Source organism: Vicugna pacos, chromosome 1, assembly GCF_048564905.1.
Source record: "Vicugna pacos chromosome 1, VicPac4, whole genome shotgun sequence".
Taxonomy (NCBI): Eukaryota; Metazoa; Chordata; class Mammalia; order Artiodactyla; family Camelidae; genus Vicugna; species Vicugna pacos.
Window position 1 is genome coordinate 30,109,287 of NC_132987.1, and position 24,237 is coordinate 30,133,523.

General features: G+C 39.6%; 1 protein-coding gene across 2 annotated transcripts in view; it reads left to right on the top strand.

Moving 5' to 3' along the window:
* Positions 1 to 24,237, top strand: part of ARHGEF26 (Rho guanine nucleotide exchange factor 26) — a 117,712-nt gene that overhangs the window by 13,633 nt on the left and 79,842 nt on the right. For both annotated transcript variants that reach the window (XM_006202826.4, XM_015237997.3), the window contains exons 5-6: positions 12,156 to 12,212; positions 15,470 to 15,630. In XM_006202826.4, the coding sequence (XP_006202888.2) occupies positions 12,156 to 12,212; positions 15,470 to 15,630 (218 nt within the window). The remainder of the gene's footprint in view (positions 1 to 12,155; positions 12,213 to 15,469; positions 15,631 to 24,237) is intronic.

Below are 24,237 nucleotides of genomic sequence, written 5' to 3' on the forward strand. Positions count from 1 at the left end.
GGGCACAGGATGGAGGAGTCCTAGGCAGAGAGAACGTCATGAATGCCAGACCTTTGGGGGTGATGGAGGGTCAGAGGAGTTAAGATAAAGTCAGTGCAACTGGAGCTTCTTTATGGAGCTCCATTGGCTCCTCCTCATTCCTTCAACCTCAAATAAATGTTGGAGGATCCCCAAGTTTCCATCCTTGGGGCTCCTCTCTTATCTGCACTCACTTGGTGATCTCATCCAGTCTTGTGGCTTTAAATACATCATCTGCTCTGATGACTTCCAAGTTTCTATCTCTAGACTGGATTGTTCCTTGAGCATCAGACAAAGATATCCAACTTAATTTCTGGTATCTAATCAGCATCTCAAAGTTAACCTGCCCAAATGTTTACTTTTAATCACTGCCTTCAGTCCCACCCAAATCAGCTTCTCTCACAATCTCTTCTTTTTCTCGGCAGATAATGACTCCATTTTCCAGTTGCAGAGCTCAGAAACCTTGGTGCCATTCCTCACTCTTCTCTTTCTCCTGTAACCTACTTCCAATTTGGTGCAAAGCCTATTGCTTTTACATTCAGAATAAAGCTTCTCCGCCACTGCCACCATGTCATCACAGACATGCATAGTCCCCATTGCTTCTTGGCTCAACTCCCTGCATCTCCCTGGGTGCCTTTTGGTCTCTTTTCCACATAGTAGCTGTATAGTTTTATTGTTGATTTGTGATTCTGTTAAAATATACAGAGATATTGTCTCTTTGTTGTGAACCCTCAGGTAATTTCTTACTCGCACTCAAAGTCAAAGGCCAAGCCTTGCAGGGGCCAGTGAGACTGTTTGTTCTGGCCCCTGGTTACCCTTCTGGACTCAGCTTCTGCTTCTCTGTCTTAAATGTTGCTCAGTTACACTGATGCTTCTCCCGTACAAGGTGCACTCTGACCTTTGCACTTGCTATCTCCTCAGTTTACTATAAATAGCTCTTCTTCCAGAGAGCTGCAAGACTTTTCACCACTACTTTCTTGAGATTTCTTATCCTCTTCATGACACTTACCCCTCTAATATACTGTGATTTACTTTTCTTGTTTAATTGTCCTTCTATTCCCACTAGAATAAAAGCTGCATGAAGGCAGAGACTTTTGTTCACTTTGTCTCCTCTTACACCCCTAGTGCGTGAAGCAATGCCTGACTTAGACTAGGCTTGTGATAAGTATGTGATGAATTTATGAGTGACAGTGTGAATGCATGAATACAGGCAAAAACCTAATCCCGTGAGTGGAAATAACGAAGTCACTCAGTAATGAAAACAGCCAGGACAGTTCCCATTTAGGACTCGTTTGGAGGCTGTTTTTGATTCTTATTTTAAAGGAAAAATTCTTGATGGTTGTTTGGCTACCTCCTGGATTTAATTAATGTCTTTGATGCATTGGAGAACTTGGCATGTTCATGGTTTAGTGTTGTGTTAGCCCATGGTAGATATTTGCATACTGTGAAATCAAATTGAACTATATAGCCTCGTCCTCCACTTGGTATTTCTTTTGGGGAGGTGAATGGGATGCATTCAAGTACAATAGCCGTCTCTAGAAACATAGTATAATTGGGTGAAAGAAGACAAGATTCAGTTACTTGAGGAGTTCTGAATAACTCTAGGGAAGGGCTCTATAATACCGCTTTGGTTTGTGGAAATCATCAATCACGTTCTTGCCTTTGCCCTCCTGACCTTAAGACGTCCCCTTGTGGTGTCTCTTCCTTCAGTCCAGTGATGAAACTGTTTCTTAGAGCCACATTCACAGAGTGATTTGTCTCCATGGTGATTGGAAATGTCATCACTGTCAAAATTACTGTTGAATCTTTACACATGGAACTAGTGCTTAAAAATTTCTCTCTCGAATTTTGTTGATTTATCCAGCATGCTTGTAGCCTGTTGATTTTCTCCAGGATTAGTCTGTTCTCTAATGTCTTAAGATTATTATGGCATTTTTTTATCTATGTATCTATCATTTGGGGAGATAAGGACTATAGCCAGTGCACAGCTTCTGCAGAAGGAAGTGTTGTTGCCAGTGAAAGGAAATTGTAGATTATTTTCCCCTTTGGTGTAGGATATGAACTCTGCCACCTATCCAACTGCAATAACATAAAAGTGGTGCAGCTCCCGTTTTGGGAGGCAGGAAACCCTGCATCTGGTAGTGATGTGCAAAGGAGTATGGTGGCTGTTTGCTCAGCTTATGCCCACCTAGTGTGAGTAGGCAGTGCAGTAGCTGACTTGCGGGATAGCTGTAGCTCTGGGACCGGACATTGGGTCATCTCGATATTAATTTGTTTACATGCAGTTAAATTATTGACCCAATATTTGCAGAGGACGTACTGTGCACCAGGGATTGTACTAGGTCAGTTCACTCAGTTTATGGAGGCCTTGTGACAATACCATGAGGCCAAGTACCATTTCTCCACTTTATGTTGATTGAGGCACCTGAGACCCTGAGATGTCAAATACGATTACTCTCCTACCACTTTCATTAGGTTCTTGAGGTTACCTGGGACAGAGCCTCTCAAGTTTCCCTAAATAATGGATACAGGTGCCTAGAACTCTGGAAGAGCAGGAACCCTATTTCCCTCTGGCACTTGGCCAGCGATGTGACTCAGTCTCAGAAGTGGCCCGCTGGCTCTCTTCCTCACATGAATCGGCTTATTTTCCCTTTTAACCATGTCTGCCTTTTCTCCTGGGAGCACTTGTGTGCTCACAGGTACTGAGTTCTTGTAACTTAGACTTGAGGTTGCCTAGCACAGTCCTGGCCTGCTTCATGTTATCCTTTTAGTTTCCACATGTAACTACCCAGTTCGCTTTCTTGAGAGAGAATCACACTAGCTCAGCCACTTCCCCCACTTTTACTGTTACTTAGTCAGGTGCGTAACTAGCTCTCCTCCAATCAGCCTTGGCCTCCGCGGTGCACCATGGTATGAAATGCGGCCACCTGGGCCGCTGCATTTGCTTTTGAGCTCTTACAGCTTTTCTTGTAAGAGCCTGTGGGAGTGTTGAGCGACATGACTGACATATCTAGTGTAAATTTACCCATGGTGGCATTGACATTACAACCATGGTCTAGATCAGCGGCTTAACATAATGAGAAGTACATTTGACTTGTAACCCAGTCTGTGGGTCCACATATGTGCATGTCTGTGTAGCTCAGACAAACTTCTACAAAGCAGAAGTTACCCTTAATACATGCAGTGCACTATGGTCTTTTCTTTTTTGTCCTTTCTGTTTTGTTACCTTTAAATAGATGATGATCAGAAATTCGTAGGCTTTGTTTTGCCATTTCCTAAGAGGTTATAATTTGTAGTTTGAAAAATGCTGGAGTCTGACTCCACAACTCATTTGTATTCCCCTGCATCGTGGCGGATGGGGCCAACAAAGCAAGCCTAAAATCCAGAATGCGCGCTGTAAGAACTTAGAAGTTGGTTTAGAAGACAGTAGAAATGAAATGTCTAAGTGGTGTTTTTGAAAGAATGTAGGACAAAAGTCCAAAATGAAGTAAAGGTCAGGAAAGTGCTCTCTAGATATTATAATTAAAACTTAGATGAGCTCAGTGGGCAGAAGAGTAGAAAATAAAACAATAGAAATATAAAATGTGGCTTGAGTGCAGTTTGACATATAGACAATGGGAGGACAATGGTAATTCTGTAGACATATTTTTCAGATCTCCCCTCTATATAATAAGGTAACTCCTGTTTAGTGAAACCACTGCATGCTTTGAACATCTCATGAAAAATATTAGTTCACTTTAGTACCCATTGTTCTGGAACAGGTTTTACTCAGCTCAGGTTTTGTTGCAAATCTAAGAAACTAACTTCAGGGTGGGTGTTGGGCTAAGGAACTTACATTTGGAGTCAGTCATGCCTATCCATCTGTCACTTTGTTAAAATAGCAAAGGAAGACAAAATGGCAACAAAGATGTGGGCACCGCCTTTACAAGACAGGTGTCCTCTTCTGCAGGAGGAGCCCCCAGACCTGCTCTGCCTTGGTTAGCCCCTTCCTGACTCATACCCTCACTATGTGTCGTTGGCGTCACTGTCAGTTACCCGACTCGAGCCCGATCCTCCTCTGCTCGCCTGTCCACACACCTGCCTGTCATCGCTCATTGTCAACACTACCTCCTAAGCCACTGCTTGGTTTGGACTTGACTGAAATCTTGCTCGTTGCCTCCCTTTTCTTTCCCTGAGCTGCTTGCTTGCTTTTGTCTGGGAATGATCCCCAGATAAAGTGGTCCCACTTCTTTAGCTTTCCTGTGGGCAGCAACAAAGAAATGCAGGTGTTGTTGGCATCCTTAAAGAGTTCCATTGGCCTGCTTACTTGCTTTATTTCTTCTTTGAGAGAGGACGGTGAAACATTTTAGTTTTTATTAAAAATGGAGCCTTCATTACAAAGACAAGCTGTGTTTATGATAGAAAAGTAAAAAAGTACCAAAAGATCAAAAGAAGAAAATTAAAATAGTTGAAATCCTTCTTCCATCCATCACAGATGACATTTTGATGCATAACTTTTCAGACCCTTTTTTTCTTAATGTGTATATAGATAACAGGGTTTTTCTTTTCCTTTAAAAACATTTAATAATACACTAATACTGTCTTATTACTCATACTTTCCCTTTAACAATGTTGTAAATTTCTTCTCAGGTCATTAAACCTGCTGTTTTGTAACCCATTTTTCTTTTTCTTAACGGTGTTGTGAATGACTTTCCACATCATTAAACTTTCTTTCACAACAACCTTTATAAAGCCCATACTGTATTTCATCAAATAGGTAGATGTTTGGTTCTTTTAACCAATTCCCCTGTGTTAGTCATTAGTTTGTTCCTAATATTCTGATGTAAAATTCAAAATTTAAATTAAGCTCTTTTAAAACAATTACTTTTGAATTATGAAAATAATGCAAATACATGCTCCTTATTACAAAACTAAACACAACAGTTAAGAAAGAAAGTTGCTATGATTTTACCACCATTCCCAACCCCTCCACTGTGAACCACTATTAGGCTGGTCTACTCCTCAGTATTTTATTAAATATTCCACTTTTTAAAACTGTTCATCTTTTATTAAATAATTGTATGGGATTGCCTTTCCCCCCCTAAAATCAGCCTCCTTTCCATCCTCTCTACTTCTGTGTATTAGCTTTTCATGTATATCCTAATCTCATTTTCTCCTCTCGATTGTTGATAGAAAAGAACTGGGTCTCTTGTTTATTGGGGGACAGAGAATGAATACATTTGGGTCTGGGCTCAGTAGCCCGTAGGGGAATGAAGGCAGGGAGAGCCTCAAGTCAAAGAGAGGAATTTGTGGAGATTCCACAAATGTCAGGACTAATCAACAAGTTAAATGCCAGGCGCCCCACTGACAGCTGAGCTCTCTCTGCAGAGGAAGGTGGGAATTCAGCTGGAGATGCGGTTTCTGGGGCATCCGGGGGAGGACCTTAGTTTAGGGGGAGAGTAGCTGCAGGTCACACCTGTAAGAAATTCACCAGCATTAGAAGGTGGTACATCGCAATCTTTGAGGGCAGCCGGCTGGCCTGGATTGAATCCCGGATTTGCCACTTATTAGGGCTAACAATGGTTTAACTTTCCTGCCTCTCTCTCTCTGTTTTTTTAAATTTGTAAAGCAGCAATAGTACTTCCTCCCTTGCAGGGTTGTTATAAGGTTTAGATGCATGGAAAATCAGTACCCAGTGCATGGTAAGCAGTGGATATAGCAGTAGTTTGAGAAATCCACGAGGGACCAACCAGAACTCTGAATCAAGAATTAGTTAGAGGAGGATGGGGTATAGCTCAGTGGTAGAGTGTGCCTAGCATACATAAGGTCATGGGTTCAATTCCCAGTACCTCCATTAAAAAAAATAAATAAATCTTAAAAAAAATTAGATATGGGAAGCTGGTTAGCTGGGGCTGGCTACAAATGAGTAACACATTTATCTCCTAAATCGTGTAAAGCACATTTAATGACCTCTCCATTTGTGGTTTGTACTCAGCCTCATATCTGTATTGAAGTAACTTGGGTTCAGTCAGGAATCCTGGCTCTGTCTGTAGAGGGTGACGCAGGCCTTGGTCCTGTGAAAATCTCAAGCCCTGGCCTGCCTTATCTGAGTTCACCATGGTTCCAGCAGACCTGAGGTTACCTCCGGGAGGTTGGGAGTGCTTGCTGTTTCTTGAGATCCAAGAACTTTGGTGAGGATTATGGAATTAAACTTAACAACTGTAGATCAGAGAGGAGATCTGTCTTTTTGAACAAATGAATGAGGAGGTCCCTGGCAGGTTCCTTGACGTCTTTTTAAATTAAGCATGTGATTTTTATTAAAGGGGCTATTGTCCTCTACCTCTAATTCTAAAAAAATTGTGTTCTGTCTGTTTATCTACTTCTCCCTTGAAGTATAGCACTGTCTCTATCTTGACCTGATTTATCTGATCTTGGGTTATGCAGATCCCCGGCCCTTTAAGGTAGATGTTCTGCCAACAGCTTGTAGCTTAGATCGAGTGATAGCTCAGTGATTTCTTGGTGGATGAGGTGGGGCTGGAGAGAGCCTGCGGGGTCTGCTTACAGAGGACGCTGTTTCCGGGCTGTGGCCTTTTTTCGTTTTAGGAACCTCCAACATTCTCTCCGAGAGCCCCGCTGTTCCCATGTTATTTACAGTGAAAGAACTCTAGCTCATTTGTAATTCAGGGGCTGTTTGGGTTGTATTAAGTCTATAGAAAGGACCTAGGAGTGATTGTGTCCCATGGTATAATTTTACTTTGCAATTCATTCTCTTCTCACTTGAGCTCCTGAGAACAGAAGCCCGTGAATAGTGAATCACCAGGAGGCATGAATAAACCAGCCGATTTTCTGCAAGTGGATAACTCCAGCAAGTATAAAGGTCTTAGCTCAGATGGGGATTCAGTGTACGTTAGTGCTTTATGGAGCCCAAGTGATCTTGGATTATAAATATCTGATCTGATTTTTAATTGAGTACATTTCGGAGGCTTTTTGGTTGGTCCTTCTTTTGGGGGCCTCCCATTCTGGTTTCCCTGGCAGGTGGGGAAAAATAAAAAGAATGTGCACCCATCCTATCTAGAAACAATGTCAAGTCACAGAGGGCACGAGAACATATCCCTCTCTACCACATAGAAAATGATGATTTGATCGACTGGTGTTATTAATCTTGGCTCACTCCACAGACACAGGGCTGGCTCTATCCCGTAGAAATAGCAATCTCAGGGCTCTGTTTCAGGTGTAGAGAACCTGCCTCATCACCTGTTCCAGTCAGTGGAGTCAGAGACCAAGGAATATTACACAAAGTTCATGGTTTTCTTAGCACAATGCTTTACAAGGGGAAAACATCTGTAACTATGATGAGTATAGGAGACGAATTACTGCCTAAAACCTGCTTGTTCCTTCATGGGAACATCTAAGAAGTTCAGACTTGCAAGGTACAAGGAGGATATCAATCAGCATCAGTTTTAGATGGTGTATCTACTGATTCACTTTTGGCTCTAAACTTTAGAGAGTTTGCCCTTTTATAAATTTTAAAACCTGTATCTTGGGTCTAATTGGACAATATCATGCCTATAGGTGAAGTATCTTATACTGTTCATTATTAGTTTTAGCCAGTTGTTAATTTCTGTCTCTTTGGACATGGAAAATATATTGGTTACCAAGATCGTGGGTGAAGAATTTCAACACCAATTAGAGCAGTAAAAATATAATTTATAATTATGAATTTAGAACTATTATAACAGTGAATTCTCTGCATTTGCTATCTTGACAAGCTGCATATATATGTTCATATTTTAGTTGTAGGCTACACTTATGTTGTTTTATTTGAATTTTTATCCACTTAAAATGTTGACCATATTGAGATATAGTTACACTTTCTCCTTAGAGTCTAGAATCTGCTGTGGCAAGATTTTTGAACAGTTTTGTGAATTGGTTAGACTATACAAAACCAAGAACCCCAAACTGAATCTAATTCTTAAAGTTTCAGTAAAGTAGTTTTGCAATTCTACTTATTGATAACATAGTTAAATAAAAAATTTAACCAGAAATAGAATCAGCTGGAATCTTGATCTTAGACTTCTAGCCACTAGGACCATGAGAAAATAAATTTCTGTTGTTTAAATGGAAAACAAAATTTTCTAAACCAGTGAGTAATGAGAACGATCAGGTGGGGTCAGAAGGGAGCTAGAAAGGATGGTTGTTTGGCTGTCTGTATTCCTGTCTATACTCAGCCAGAGCTCCCGCTACAAAAATATATATTTAAGGAATAAAAATAGAGCCTGTACAACTTAATTTCTTTCATTTTAAAAAACAAAATAAGGTCCATTTTGAAAGATGTTGCATTATGTTTTCTTTTCCACCTGTGGACACATGGAGACATGTGATGAACTTGATCGTGTTTTAGATCCTCTTGGCAAAAATGTGCAAACTGCAGAAAACATGTTCATTTTAAAACTGTAGGCACATACGTGTGCTTTATACACATTTGTGTGTGTGTGTGTGTGTGTGTGTGTGCGCGCGCGCGTGAAAAAAAAAAAAAGCAAGCCTGGGCCTTCCAGTGATTTTTACTTCAGTTTAGCCATAAGGTCACCGTTTATGAATTAGCAAATTTCCAGACACATTTGCCATCAAAATCTTTGCACACATTCTTTCTCCTTTCCTTTCTTTTCTGCCCTCCCTCCTTCCCTTCTTTCCTTCCTTGTTTCTTTCCACTTGACCTTAAGCTGTCTGTTTTCCTTCTCCCCTGGTTGGTTTTTCTCTTGCCTGCCTTCTGCCAGTCTCTGTGGGGCCCTTCTTTATATCCTCCCTCCCCTGCTTTCTCTGGAGTCCACTCTCCAAGCTCCTCAGTCTCTAAAATCATCTTGCCTGCTCTTGATCATCTTCCTCCAGGCACCTGCTCTCAGGTACTACTTAATTTAGAGTTGAATGTGGAAGGTCTCCGGGGGACAGAAAGCTTCCTCTCGGCTCTGGAGAAGAACCGGTTCAGCCCGGCCCCAGAGCGGCCTTCTGGCAGCCAGCCAGGAGGAGCTGATTCGTTGTAACTCTCCAGAGCAAGCTTTCAGGCTCCCTGAATGTGCCGTTTTTCTTAATTGTAATCCAAGAATGCTTCCTGAAATCTTTTTTTTTTTTTTTGGTAGCAGTTTTGTATGAGCTACTGGTTTCTTACTGATGACTTTTTGGTTAAAGGAATATTTTATCATTTTTTTGTATTAATATGAGTGAAAGGATAATTCTGTGCATTTCAGTACTTTGCCTTTTTCAAAGCTACGTCTACTTCCCCCTCCAAAGAGCATCTTCTTTAGGTGGGATTTTTTCCTTTCTGATAGGATGAAGTACTCTTAATCCCTCAGTAAATGAACTGTCACCTGGGTAGGTCTCTCTAAGCCCACATGCTTCACTCTCTTCCCCTTAAGTCTTCCGGGTCTGAACTGGGAGCAGTTCTGGATGGGGATGCCGGGGGTGTGGAAATTCTGGCTGGTGACCTTACCTGCAGAGACTGTGGGCATTGCGCCTAGACATCGGTCTGCCAGGACTTTGTGTCAGGCAGGAAATCCTGTGAAATTCCTGCTCAGGGTTAACCAAACGGGAGCAGCTCTGAGCGGTTTCATTCTTTGGCCAGTCTCCTCCCTTATTCAAACTTACGAAGAAGCCTTTTGAGCCATGAATTCTTGCTGACAGGCTGACCCAGGGTCAGGATGGTGGATAAGGCTAAGAACATGCCATGATATGGGTGGATGGAAGCAAACATATGGAGAGTTGGTACAGACCTGGCATTAGAAGGGGTCGTAGTGATGATCACTAGAAGAACACCAGGTGATCATTAGAGATGGGGGTCCTCTCTAAAACAGGGGTCCTAACCCATGTAATATCACGATTAAGAGTGTGAGCCCTGGCATTGACAGGACTGGATGCAGATCCTGGCCTTGCTACCTATTGGCTGTTTGATCTTGGATCCTAAGCCTCAGTTGTCATTCATGTCTGTGAAATGGGCATAGGAATAGGATCAACTTTCTAGAGCTCTTATGAGGATTCATTGGGAACAGGTATAAAACGTTTTTAGCACGTTTCCTGGCACTCAGTCAACGATTAGATTTTACTGCTGATTTAGGACTGTTTCTACTCTATTGCACTGCTTTCTGACTTTTCTCAAGAGTCAGGTTAAAGACAGTAACATATAGTTGTCTTCATTTCCCTGACCCCATGAGCTAGAGAACTGTGCACCTGCCCAGCAGGGTCTTCACACTAGGGTATGCGTTGCACCCCTAGGTGTTCAGCAAAACTATGCGAGGTGGGTAGGGATCGTTTTAAGGAGACCATTCCAGAGCCTCAGCTCCTAGGTATTTTTTTTTCTAAAACCAAGACTGTTCTGCACTTAAAGTGTTACTGCAGGTCTTTTTTCCAACCTCCCCTTTCACACTTGCCTTTTTGCCATTTTTCTAAAGAAAGCCATCTCTCTTACCCATTTCAAATCTTACCGTGATGTCTTGTCCTCTTGTGTTAAATCAGTGGTGGCACAAGATTAAAGGGGGTCAGTTCTGGATGGAGATGCCGGGGTTGTGGAAATTCTTGCTGGTGACCTCACCGGTTTCAGCAAAGTTTCCTTTAAATTAAACCACCATGCTCCATCCCCGCACCAGGCCCCATTTCACTCAGAGTTGCATTCTTGGTAAAATTTTATCTCTAGGGTTTAATGCATTGAAATATGATCATTGTTTTGATCATAGGTTATTAATGATACTTGTGATGATTATATATAATCTAGGAGAGCCTTTATACTTGAAGGTCCATGGTCACAGGAAATTTTAGAAAATTAAATTTAAAAATATATTTTTGTGTTCATTCAAGTATGGTAGGGTGACTTATAAGATATCCTAACAAATATTAGGAAATTTAGGGAGGGAAGTTGACATAGAAATGAAATTTCAAGGAGAAAGAAGAATCATGTAAAACCTCCAACTATCAAGAAAAGCTTACTTATTTTTAAATGAGTGATATTGGGTATCAGATCATCGAGATTTTTATAGTTGATTGGATACATTTAAAAGAGTATAGTAACACATGGTTAAAATGCCTAGATTTACAATTAGTAGGAAAATACATCTTTGAAGTTCTTAAAGCTTAGGAGGAAATTTTGAGAAGTCAACTGAAAAATAGGTCTAGGGGAACATGGTTTTTACATTTTTTTGAGAAGTATGATAGCAGAGATGTTTGAAGACCGTGTTACATTTTATTGCTATGAATTTTTGACACAAGGGGAAGGCACTCTCCTTTCTTGAGGCTCTTCTTTCTGTTAAGCACAGGATTTAATTGGCTGGAATTTGATATATGCCTGGCCTTGTACTACTATAATTTTTAACTGTGAAACTTAAATGTTTTTCATGTGGCCGACTCAGTGCAGGTGTATCAAAAGAGACACCAGGCCCTGCCTCCATGGAGTTCATCGTTCAGCGTCTACTCTTTGGTTTAGAAACCACCTTAGGGTGGGAACTGTAGCAGTCAAGTGTTCAGGTGTGGCAGTTGAGGTAGGAGCTGCAGTGATTCAACTCGGGTTCCAGGTGCATTACTCCAAGTGTGGTACTGGTGATCTTGGTTCTTGTAGGTACTGTTGCTTCTCCAAATAGTGTTAGGTTAACATCTTTATTTGTCAGAATTCAGTGTGCTTAAAGACTACTGCAGCTGGGACTTTGTTTTCTTGTTTGATTGGGTTTTTATAAAGAGCATTGGTATTCTTCTGAGTCTTTATGAAAAATAGTGTTAAAATTACTCTTCCAGTGTGAAAGGATGCCTTATTACTATCCAGGAATCCTGACAGTAAACTCTCATTTTCTTTACTGTCAAATTACTTCACTTATGTATTGGGAGATTAATTACATAAGTATTTTAGGACTGTCCAGAACTAAGACTAGAACAGAGTAACTCAACCTGATCAAATAGTGTTCTAGACACTTTTCATTTCTTTAGTGTTGAACCATGCTAATTTAGTAATGTGATTAAATGTTATTTGAGGGCTGTGAGACTCAAAAGTTATTATGGGCTGAATTTAACATTTTGCATAATTTCTCTTAATTCATTTTTGAAGGACATAGAGTTATGCCCTTACATAATAAAGAAGTTGGTTGTTAAAGTAAACGAGCTCAACTTTATTTTGCTTTTCCCCCTAGGTGAAAAGAAATGGATTATCTCACACGGTTAGCCAGGAGGAAAGAAAGAGGCAAGAGGTAGGTTTGGTACCGAGCAGATGCTTTAGAGTTCTGACTCTTAACGGGTGCAGGTGCTTTCAGCTGCTACATTCAGCTTTTTCCTTTGACAACATATTAATTTTGTTCTTTTTACAAAAGAAGTATGTGATCATTGTCAAGTAAAACTACACAGAAGTCCCCAGAAAAGAAAATTTAAAATATCCAAGTGTCTTTTTAACTTAAACAAGAAAGCACCTAGTCTAGGTATTTACACTGGAAGAAATATGTGGAAAAATGAAACACGTTAGATCCGGGAACTGAAAAAGGATGTTAGTGAAAGAACTGGTGAAATCTGAATAATGTGTGTTCATTTGTCTACAGACAATGTAACGTACCCTGGTTAGGGGAAGCTAGGTGAAGGAAACACAGGAACTCAGAACCCTCTGCAAGATTTCTATAAATCTACAATTATACCAAAATGGAAGTTTACTTTCAGGTTTAGGGTTTCACAACTTGAAGTTTAATCAATGTAGTTGAAGATTGCTCATTGTAATAATATTGCAAGTTTCTCAAAGCGCTTTCCTTCTGTCTCATGCATATTTGATGCACATATATGTATAAGTTTATGCATATACATGCGTTAAATCAGTTCTACAGAGGACACAAGGTATTCTTTTCTTACTGTATTCACATGGAATAATGCAAAAATATTAGGGCACATTAGAGTGGCATATTTTTTGGATTTAAAAAAAACCCCAAAAGTACAGACATTGGTGAACCTGTCACTGAGAATTAACAAATGTATTACATTTATAATTTTTTCTTCATTTATTTAAAGTAAAGAAGAATATACATGCGTTAAATCAGTTCTACAGAGGACACAAGGTATTCTTTTCTTACTGTATTCACATGGAATAATGCAAAAATATTAGGGCACATTAGAGTGGCATATTTTTTGGATTTAAAAAAAACCCCAAAAGTACAGACATTGGTGAACCTGTCACTGAGAATTAACAAATGTATTACATTTATAATTTTTTCTTCATTTATTTAAAGTAAAGAAGAAAACAAGACTTTTCAATAAAGCAGAAGTTCTACATTTTCCTCCTCAATCCCATTCCCTTCCTCTCCTCCAGAGAGGCAGCTATAATTATGAATTGATGTGTATCTAGCCAGTCTGTGTTTTTAAAACATATATTACATGTATTCATGTATGTATATTCGTGTGGGTGTTAAAATGGAGATAAATGATATGATTCTGAATATGTTTTTTATTATTTTTTATATTCAACAATGTTTTTGAGATTTTTTTGATCTATATTAATGCAGATTGATCTAGATCACTCATTCAAACCACTATATAGTATTCCATTCTATAAATGCCACCCTTAAAAAATATATATTCTAATGATGGACAGTAGATGGTATGTTTCTTTCTTTATTAACATTGCTGCGTAAACAATATTTCTCTCTCCTTATGGACAAATTCAAGAGCTTCTCCAGGTTTCTAGTCCCATTTGAACATTTCTATTCTTTCAGACCTTTCCCATTTGGACTTCCTCTATTTCCTTTATATTTTGAAAATTTTTGTTCAGATTTGTCATGTAGAAAGATAATGACAGCAGCAAATCTAGCTCTGATTCCTTTCTATTCTTACATAGCTGTTTTAGCAGGTCTAACCTGATCTACTTGTAAGTAGTTGATGGCTCTATTGCAAGATGTTTTAACAGTTACTACATTACGCTTATTATATTAACAATTATTACATTACACTTACTGTATTAAATTGGCCCAATTTCATATTTTCCTGTAATCTAGTCTATATAGTTCATCACATTTTTTCAAATCTTTGCAATTTGGGTTTGGCTACAAGAGCCTTTGATTTTGAAAACATTTCCAGTCATTACAAAGGACCATATCCATCAGCAACCTGAATCCATTATTTTTGGTCAGGAAGGGTGAATTTTCTTTAGTTTGCATTACATTTCCTGGGGATAATTGTATTGATTGAATAGAATTACACAAGATACACAGGTTAAGTGAGACGCAATGTTCTTACTCTTTACTCAGTAGATGATTATATCACTCAAGTCCCTGGAGTACCACAGAGGTTAGAAGGATCCATTTAATTAAGACTTCTGTAGAAGCTTATGGATGCTGATAAGGGAGGTGAGCACTGATACTAGTCCCACTGACCTGACTTGCAAATATGGCGCACCTGGCGGCAGCAGGGCATCCACCTACCTGACCCTGCCTGCTCCCACCCAGGCTCAGCAGGAGCACAGAGACTTAACGGGAAGAGTCTCCTGTGCCCCTGGGGCCAGGCCCTGAGGGGAGGAGCCCAGGAAGCCACGATGATGATGGCAGTATTACTAGGGAGGTCTCCAGGAAGGCTGGGAATCTCAGACCTTTGAGGATGTTCACGACCCTTCCCTGAGGAGGAATTCCCCCTGCCTTGCCATACTTGGAGAATCTGATTTTGTTAACGAGCTAGCTGAATTCCTCACACAGGGCGTTGGTGTCTCTCCACATATGTGGGTTGGTTTTTCATCATTCATGAACACTTATCAGGTAAACCACTGTGTGCCTGACACCAAGAGTTTCTGCCCAGGGTCCTTCGCTCCTACTTGAGACACTGATGAGAGCAGAGAGGGTGGCTTGTGGAATGGACAGAATTACTTTCAATTGTATGAATTTATGTAAAAGAATTCCTGTGGCTGATAAGAACCTTTAGAAGGGAGGTACAGTTAGGCTCTTTTAATACATTTAGAATATTTGTTCTTATTGACTGCAAGTTAGTCAGATTATAAAAAACAGAGAAAAGGCCCACAGGGGAGCAAAGAAATGTATTTGTGAGAATTTTTCTCTGAATCTCAAGTGATGTCCATAAATTTTCGCTGTCCCAGAGTAGCATGCTTTGAAATCAGGGCTGGGGGAGGTGACCCCAAAGGTTATAGTTAATGTCACACTGAGGTTTTATGACATACCCTGGCTTCCTCTATTAATTACATCCCCTGGCAAAGCGTGACCTCAGGATGCAATCTCAAGTCATCCAAATCCTCTCATTTGTTTCCTGTTTACACTCCAGGCAGTGACTCTGTTTCTTGAGATTTGGGTATACGTGCCTTATATAAAGACAGTAGTTTGGTGGTGTGTGTGTCTGTGTGTGTGTGTTTTTAATACTTATCTTTTTTATATTTTTAAAGATACATCATTCTTATAGCAGAATTATGAGAGCTATATTTAGTTCTTTAATTAAAAGAATTAATAACACTTTTCTTCTTCCTTCTCACCAGGCTATCTTTGAAGTCATATCCTCTGAACATTCATATTTACTGAGCTTGGAGATCTTGATACGAATGTTTAAAAATTCTAAAGAACTGAGTGATACAATGACCAAGACAGAGAGTCACCATCTTTTCTCCAATATTACAGATGTCTGTGAGGCAAGCAAAAAGTAAGTTCACTTTTGTTTGCCATTGGTCGTTCCAAGACATGACTTACTGACAAACATCTGTGTTATCTCAAAAGGAAGACATTTAGAGGTATGAAGTCTCTCATTCGTTCAGTTGGCTTTAATCTTTATTTCCTGAAATACGTTTTAAGATCTGTGTCAGGTTGTTGACATATAGGCGGAGACAAAATGTGTGATTCATTATCTCGCAGATGTTTCCATCTAAGGTCTCTATTCCTTCTTTTCCCTCCGCTTCGCCTTTTTCCCTTTTGTTTTTCCTTTTTGATTATGCCAGTAATATACCAACATTTAGTTGGAAGGGGAAAAAGTAACTGACAATCTTCAAAACCAAAAATTATTTCTGTTTACATTTTCATAGCCTCATCCTTGTTAAGATGTGTAAATACTATTTTTAAAATGCAGTCATAGTGACCCTAACAGTTTCTGTAGGTTTTCCCTATTTTACTTTCCGTAAGCACTATTAGAGAAGTTTTCACTATTATTTTTAATGAGTGCAGGGAGCTCAGTGTGTACATGGCTGGCGAGCTCTTACCTCCTCAGAGTGAGCTACACAGCCAGGACTGGAGCCATGTGCCGGCAGGGTACTGAGCTGAGCCATCCCAGTTGCTTGTTTGGTAGGTCAGAACGACTTGAATATTGGCAGTTTTATATGGTTGGGTCCAAGGTGGGTTTACTGTACAACTAATGAAGCTTAAGCTTCAAAGCTTCTCACTTGCAAGGGCGCCTTTCAAGTGTTTGCTTTTGTGCCTCCTTTTTTCTTAGAGGGCCTACAAATTGTACAGGCTTCAGTGTCCACAAAAGTGGATCTGTCCCTGGGGTGAGTACTTCCTGTGAATCAGGGCATTGCTTGTTTGTCACTTGAGGGCAGAGCTGAGTAGACAGGGATGATAGCACGTTTGTGTCCCTGACACTATCGCGGTGCACAGGCACATTTTCCTTTTGAGCTACAAGGCTGAACACCCGTGCTGAACAGGTTAGCTTGTGAGTCGGGGCCTCTTCAGAGAGAGAGAATTCATGGTCAGCTCCCTTCCCCTGCGGTGAGCCCTCCACGTACCTTATGGTAGTGGCACAACTTCAGAAGCCAGGTTCTGCCACAGGAAAAGATCTTGGCCACCTTGTTACTGACATGGATACTTTAAAAAACCTGTTCGGAGGACCCACTGGGCCTTAGAGAACAGGGCTGAGTGGTGTCCGGGTGATGACAGGCACTGCAGCTTGAGGTCCTCTTTCAGAACCTGGGCCATTGCTTGTGTTCAGCCTTTTTTCTTTTTTTTGGTACCAGTCTTGCCCATTTGGATAAGAGAGATGAAAAAATCTCCTTTCTCCCTTTAGTGAAGAAGGCAGAACAAGAGCCTTAGATGGTATGTCCCAGTTCAAAAGGTATTCAGATTTCAAAATGAGTCTTTTTCATTTTAACTTTTACTTCAGTTTATGTCCAAAAATAAAGCTCCATATTAGATACATCACTATAAAGAATGATTACTGTTGTGATAACTGTAAAATGTGAGTCAAGATTTTAATTAGGAGATGTTTTCTGAAAACCACAGTGGCGTGTTTTTATTCTTCTACAGAATTACTCTTGGAACCGAGTGGCCATCCGCCAGCTTCTCACAGTGTGTAAATGGCTCCAGAGGAGCTGTCAGTAAATTCTGGTGGTTGAGTAACAGCAGGGCTTGAACAGAGGCTGTTTTGGGTCCTTAAGCGCCTTTGGGCTTCTGTGGCACTGCTTGTGTATCAGCGTGCTTCACAGGGAGCCCCGGCCCCAGCAATTGCTTCCTTTTCCTGTACTTTCTTAACCTTGAGAAAGTTGCTAAACCATGCCAACTCACTTCTTATCTAGAAAACAGGGATAAAAACATTCCATAATTGGTTAACCCTGAAATAAGTCATTTTGTTAATTATAGATGAAAATTTAATGATTTTAATTTCAATCAGTTACAAAATTTAAATCTCTTCTGATTTTATTGAAATGTTTTCTTTTCTGTAGTAACTTATAATAAGAGGCTCTTTTGGACATTTCATCTTTAAAATAAAACTCAGGAACTTCTCAGCCTTCATTCAGTGATGAAGAAATATCCTTATCATTTACATTTTTGTTTCATTTTTATTTGAAATGCAGTGTTTTATTTTGGATAAGTGCCTGAGTAATATTTGGTCTCTTCTATAACATGTTTCAACTAAGAAAGTTCAGCTTCTACATGATAATCCTACGTCTGCATCCTAATCACTTACATTACAAAAGTTTGGTTAAGTTTGAAACAGTCATTTCAGATACAGCCTTTTTAAAATTCAAAGTGCTCAGATTTACAAAACCTAGTTCATTATGTAATACCTGCTTGTCGAACTTCCAGTGTGTGGTGTCCCACAGTGACTCTTAAGTGATAGATAACTCCTTAATGTGCTACCCATGAAAGGGTTTCCAGCCTTAAGAAAATGTAAAATTTTGATTTTTTTCCTGACTAAAGCAAATGATCATTGTCTAAATGAATTACTGAAAAAACGTGGCATTGTTAAGTGTGGCATAAGCAAGACCATCTTCATGGTTTTACTTTTACCTGATGAAAATTTGTAGCTATATGTGATGGGATATTTAGTGGAGGCTGAGGTCACAGCATGCTCAAGGTTCAGCTTAACAATGTGATGTCTGGTCCCCTTTACAGTGGTCCAGGTTCTTCACTGTTTGCCAGTAAATGATACCACGAAGCCCTTCTGGGTAAGATGACATTGTGTGAAGACAGCCAGGCAGGGACAAGAGCATTCTGATTCTGGGTGTGTGCATTTATCAGTGGATGTTCCTACTAAATTCTTTTCTGCTTTATAAAAAATCGTTCATTTCAGTCAACACTTGTGCAACCTCCTGTTCTGACAGATGCCTGGGTTCTAGAGCCTTTCAGCTGGCGGCATCTGCCCTGAGGTTCTTGGTCCTCAGGGGCTGTTGGTGGCTGGTGGAACCTCCACAGTGTGTGTGCAGAGGCATCCTAGAGGAGTGTCCTGTCGCCAGGTGGGCTGGTTTGGGTGGTGCTGGAGATTATGGGCTTTGGACCCTTGGTGAGAATCACAGGCCAAGATGAGAGCAGATGGTGAAGGCCTTTGTGTGCCTGCTAAGGGTTTTTTATTGTTTCCTGAAGGCTAGATGGACACAGTGAGCAATTAAGTCGGGAACCGACATGGTGCCCTGGGAGATGACAGTAGTGGTATTTGCATTGGGGTGAAGATTGTGAAATGTTTGGGGCCATTGCAGTAACACAGCCAGAGAAGATGGGAATCTGATAGGAGTCCTAAGATGAAGGACTTGAGGGGTATTTAGAACATATAATCCTGAGGACTTCGTGAGAGAGAGAGGGAGGAGTTTTGTTTGCCTCCCAGGTTTCTGCCTGGTTGACCGTGGATGGTGGTTGTGTCAGCCAGGGTGTGAGAGAAGCAGGCTGGGGTTAGTGAGAAAGATAAGGAATTCAATTTGGGGCAAGTTGAAATAACTGTGGTGTGTAAGGGGAAGGTTTCTAGTTGAAAGGAGAAAAACAAAGTAGAATGCCAGAAAAATCTTGATTTGACATTGATTTGAGTCATATAGGTTCTCGACGCCGTGGGTTTGAATACTGGAGCTTGTAGCTGTGATTTTCAAGTGGCGATGCTGGTGATTGTGTTTGCCTCCTGTGGCACTGGAAGTGTGTTTTTGGTTGCCCCCGTCACCTGGGGACTGTACTGGCATTGGTAGGTGGGGGCCAGAGGTGCCAGACATCCTACAATTGGTAGGACTGCCCCAGATAAGCATGAATTGTTCCACCTGAATGCTAGTTGTGCCCTCCTGGAGATGCATGGATAGAATAAAAAGAAAAGGAAAACCAAGGTCAGAATTTTGGCACAGAAACATTGAAGGAGCTTGGGAGTTGGGATAACTTTGAAGCCAACAGGAGAACTGCATAGACCCTCTCTCAAGCCCCTGGGCTGCGGAGGGTTTGCCCCTTTCTTTAAAGATAGTATCCTTCCGGTCACCTTCTCAGTTGGTGCCAGGGGCCAGGCAACTGTTTGCTTTGTAATCCTCCTTACAGGCATATGTGGGGAGGCAGCTGGAACCCTGCTGGTCTTGTATTTGTCCCCTCCTACAAAGAGTGCTGCTTTTTTCTTGAGATGATTAGAGATAAATCCTGTAAGTACAGGCAGTACCAGTCTGCCTTTGGTCAGTAAGGGCAGAGCTTTGACCTCTCAGCTCTGGACCTACTTCCTTTTGCCTTTAATTGCGTTAATTTTCCTCTGACTCAGATGCATGAAATCTCCCTGGATTCATGGTCTCCCTGTCTTTTAAGGTCCAAAGATGTCCTAAAAACCTAATCACCCATGAAAAAAGGGAGTATTTCTTTTGTTTAGAAATGAATAGGCTTCATTCATAACCAAACCCCACACATAGTATATCTTTGCATATTTGTATGTATGCTCTGATTATTCTTTTTTCTGTTCTGCCTCCACATGTCTGTGTTCATTTGGAATAATTTATAGACAATTGCCATATTAATAGAAGGCCTACAAGTAAGATTAATTTACATTAATTTGCAACAGAATATGATCTCAATTCTACTTGTTTTTAAATTTAAGATACACTGATGGTGAAAGACTGATAACAGGAAAGGAAATTGCTTTTTGTATAAGACCGAATATTAACCCTACTTCTGTGTTTAGAAACACCAAGGTCTAAGTGAGATGTTTTGTGTTAAAAAGTTTTCGACAAAATGAAAATTAGATGATCCTCTGTTTTGATGTTTTATAAAACAATATGTTTTTACTCTTAATTCTGAGTTTTCATTCTAAATATCTAGATTACATTAACAATATTTCATTTGCATTTTTTTCAATAATAGAGTATACTGTTTGTATAAAAATATGCTGCTAAAAGAACTTTGCAAGATGCTTGTTTTTCTTTTTCCCATTACGAAGTTAAAACATCGGTATTTCTTTGGTAAGTAATTTAAAGCTAAAACTATGCTGTCTTCAATTTCTGCAGAGGAAAATAAAAATATCTATCAATGTGCTTTTGTATCCTGAGGAACTGAATTTGTTCCCAACATATAATGAGCAGCTAATACCAAATTCTCCAGCTTCTGCTTCATGTGGAAGAGTAAATTACAGTAATAGTAAACAGACAAAATGGGACGTACCCAGAACTTGCTTCTTCAGAAGATTCCTTTCCCAAATTTTAATCAGATTATATTAAAACTGAAATATCATGGAACACTGGATACCATTTGAATATTATTTTATAAAATAACTTCATATTGCCAAAAAATGACATTTTATTCAAATAAGGGCATAGTGTATCTGCATTGTAAATGTTTTCTCTCTTTGGTAATTAAATTTTTCAACTTTAATTCATTGACAGTAAACTTTCTAAAGTTTGGTAGTATACATATTAGCATTTCATCTTTCCTGACTAAATCTTAAAGCTAAATTTTAAAAGAAAAACATTGAATTTAACCAGGCTACAGAGTATGGAACGCCTTATGTTGTAGAACCTGTTTAATTTTTGCCCTAAAGTAATGGCTTTTGCCATTGTTTTTCATTAGCAAATGTTCTTTGCTTACACAGTATCCAGTATAAGTTTACCAAGTTTATTTGGTAACCAAAGCAATTGCCCTGTTTCACTTAATGTAACAAAGAAACTTTATTCTTTTTAAAACCAAATTTCTTCAACTGACGTTTGAAAGACAGTGACATTGAGAAGCTACTTTTATGACATTCTTCGACTTCTCTGTTCTGAGATGACTAAACAAAGAAGTTCGTTTGAAATTCATCTAAAAACCTCCACGTTGTTCAGTTTTTATCTGTAACCCGTGTCTGAAGTAAGAATGAAAGAAATAACTAGTTATTTAAGTATCATTTCAAGTAGAGACATAAAGAAAAGACTACGCATGCTTTAAGAATAGATGCAGCCCTTTTAGTTAAGACTGAGGGAAGGCAGTGGGGGATCTGAAGTCTTTGTAAAGTCAGTGGGAGACAGATGACTGATTAGACACACACCCTTAACATTCACTCCCTTCTGAAATCCCATTAAAAATGATGGGATAGCCAATGCACAAAGGCACAAACATTTTTTAAAAATTAAACAAAAACAAAAGAGACAACAGCAACATTTTGAGACCTGAAAGATGTATGGACTGTCAGTAAATACTTCAGTCCATTGAGAAAGTTTAACTGTATGCTGGCTGTGAGGAAGGCCAATAAAGAACCAGATTTAAACCCTAGAATCTCTGGAAGGCGCAGGAATTGATGAATTCGGGCTTTCATAGGAGTTTTGTTTGAGAAGTGTTCAGAGCCTAGACCTCCTTTTCAGCTCCACACAGGTAAATGATACCCCATTTCACCTCAGGAGCAGAGCAGAATAGATGAACATTGTATAATAACAGTATACAGCCCCAAGTGAGGGCGGGACTATGGTACAGGAAACAAGGCTAGAGGGACAGTTGACACCTGAAGCCTCTGGTTCCCTCTCCTTTTGAGCACTGGTAACCAGGTGCATGGGTAACCTTCACCCTGTTTTTGTCCAATGGTGATTGACATTAGTTTGAGTTAAATAACATTTTATGATTTTCATCAATGGTATTTGTATTCAAATACATTATTATTATCAATATTAAGTTTTGTAGGAGTACAGCACAAACATGTAATGCTTCAAACTTTAAAAAAATGGATTCATTTCAGTAATATGTTAGGCAAGTACTTACTACCTCTAAATCTTCAGTTTCTCCTTCTGTTTAATGGGGATGATAGTATTATTTAACTCCCAAAGGGCTGATACAGAATTAAATGAGATAATACATGTAAATTAATTAGCACCACACTTGGTAAGCTCTCAAATAGCAATGATTTTTTTTTATTGTTACTTTCATCTAAGTCTGATATTCTGAAATATCGCTGGATTTTGTAGTTATTGACTTTTGTATGTGTATATATATCCTCTTTTTTAATTGATGTATATAGTTGATTTACAGTGTTGTGTTAATTTCTGGTGTACAGCATAGTGATTCGTTTTATTCCTCTTCACATTCTTTTTCATTAGAGGCTATTACAAGTTCCCTGAATTGAATATAGTTCCCTGTGCTGCACAGTAGGACCTTGTTGTTTATCTGTATTATATATAGTAGTTAGTATCTGCAAATCTTGAATTCCCAATTTATACCTTCCCACCCCCCCACCCCCGGTAACCCATGATTTTATTTTCTGTCTGTGAGTCTGTCGCTGTTTTATATGTCCTCTTTATGTGAGCCTCTGTCGGCATTGGTCTAGGACTAGGTTAAAGATCAGGTCTTGTTTTATATAGACTCTCGCACAACGGTTTGCATGAGTTTGTATTTAAAGATAGTTGTGGCAAGTTTTACAACATTGTAGTGTTCATCTTTATTTTGACATTGAGTGAAGTCAAAATCAATGGATTCTTCCCTAATCATAAAGCATTTCAGTCGGAACTTAGGACTCAAACCTGAGCCATTGGCTTCCTCCCAGCCTAGTATCTGCTTGTGAGTGGTAACTGCCTGGGACCAGGGCTTCAGAGCAGGTCCTGACATGCTCCATCTGCCAATTAGGTCGTTTTCCTGGTTTTTGTTTTTGTTTTTTTGCAGACATTTGGTCTATTACCTGCCTTTTTGCCTTCTTACATTGCTTTTGCAAGCTCCATTCTGAGTTGCCACGTGGAAATTTTTAAAGTTGAATAATAGTCCTGGTTGGGACAGACGCAACTGTTACCAAGCTTAGTCATTAGCTGTTACCATTCTTAAACTAGGGTAGAACTTTGTGGGAAAAGAAACGACGACTGGGGTTTAGTTGCAGTGTTTCATTTGCACTGCATTTACAGCTGTGGATTTTGAACCATTACATGGCTTTTTGACTCTGCCAGTTATAAGTTAAACAAATGCAGGACCACACAGTTTTTCTGGCTGATGGAAAAGATTATAATGTAAACTTTGTAATTTAGCCAAGTTAAATCTAGCGCTTGATTTAAGCCCAAGGAAGATGGCTGATGAATTAAGTTTCAAAAGCAAGCTTTTTAAAGCTTTCTGATTGTTTGTTTATTGTGGTATATTGCCTCTAATCGCTATGCATTAATCTTTCACACTGGGCATCAATTTTTTGTTTTCTCAACACTTTTCTTATCTCATGATTTCATCCTTTACAGTATCCTGTAATGCTGTAATGTACCATCACTTCCTTTTTGCAGGTGAAGAGACTGAGATCCCAATTAACTATGTGAATTTAAGATCATTCACTTAAAGGGAATTGAAACTAGTGAGGTGAGGTTTTTGATTCTTCAGAATGCATTCCCCCAGACCACTTTTTCAAAAATACACATATTCTAAGTGCAGTTAAGGTTTCAGTCTAAAGAACTAAATTTCCATTTAGGCTTCTGCTAAGGATTGCTTACCTGGGAAAGTATTAGGATTTGCTCTTTTTGGTGTCCATCACCCGTGGAGCTAGTCATAGAGAGTGATTAGACTTTTATCTAATATTTGGATGCCTTTGACCCCTTAGAATGTGGAGACCTTAAAGCCAAGAATAGCTTGTTTTCTACACAGCTCCTTGGCACATCATAGACATCATTGTCTT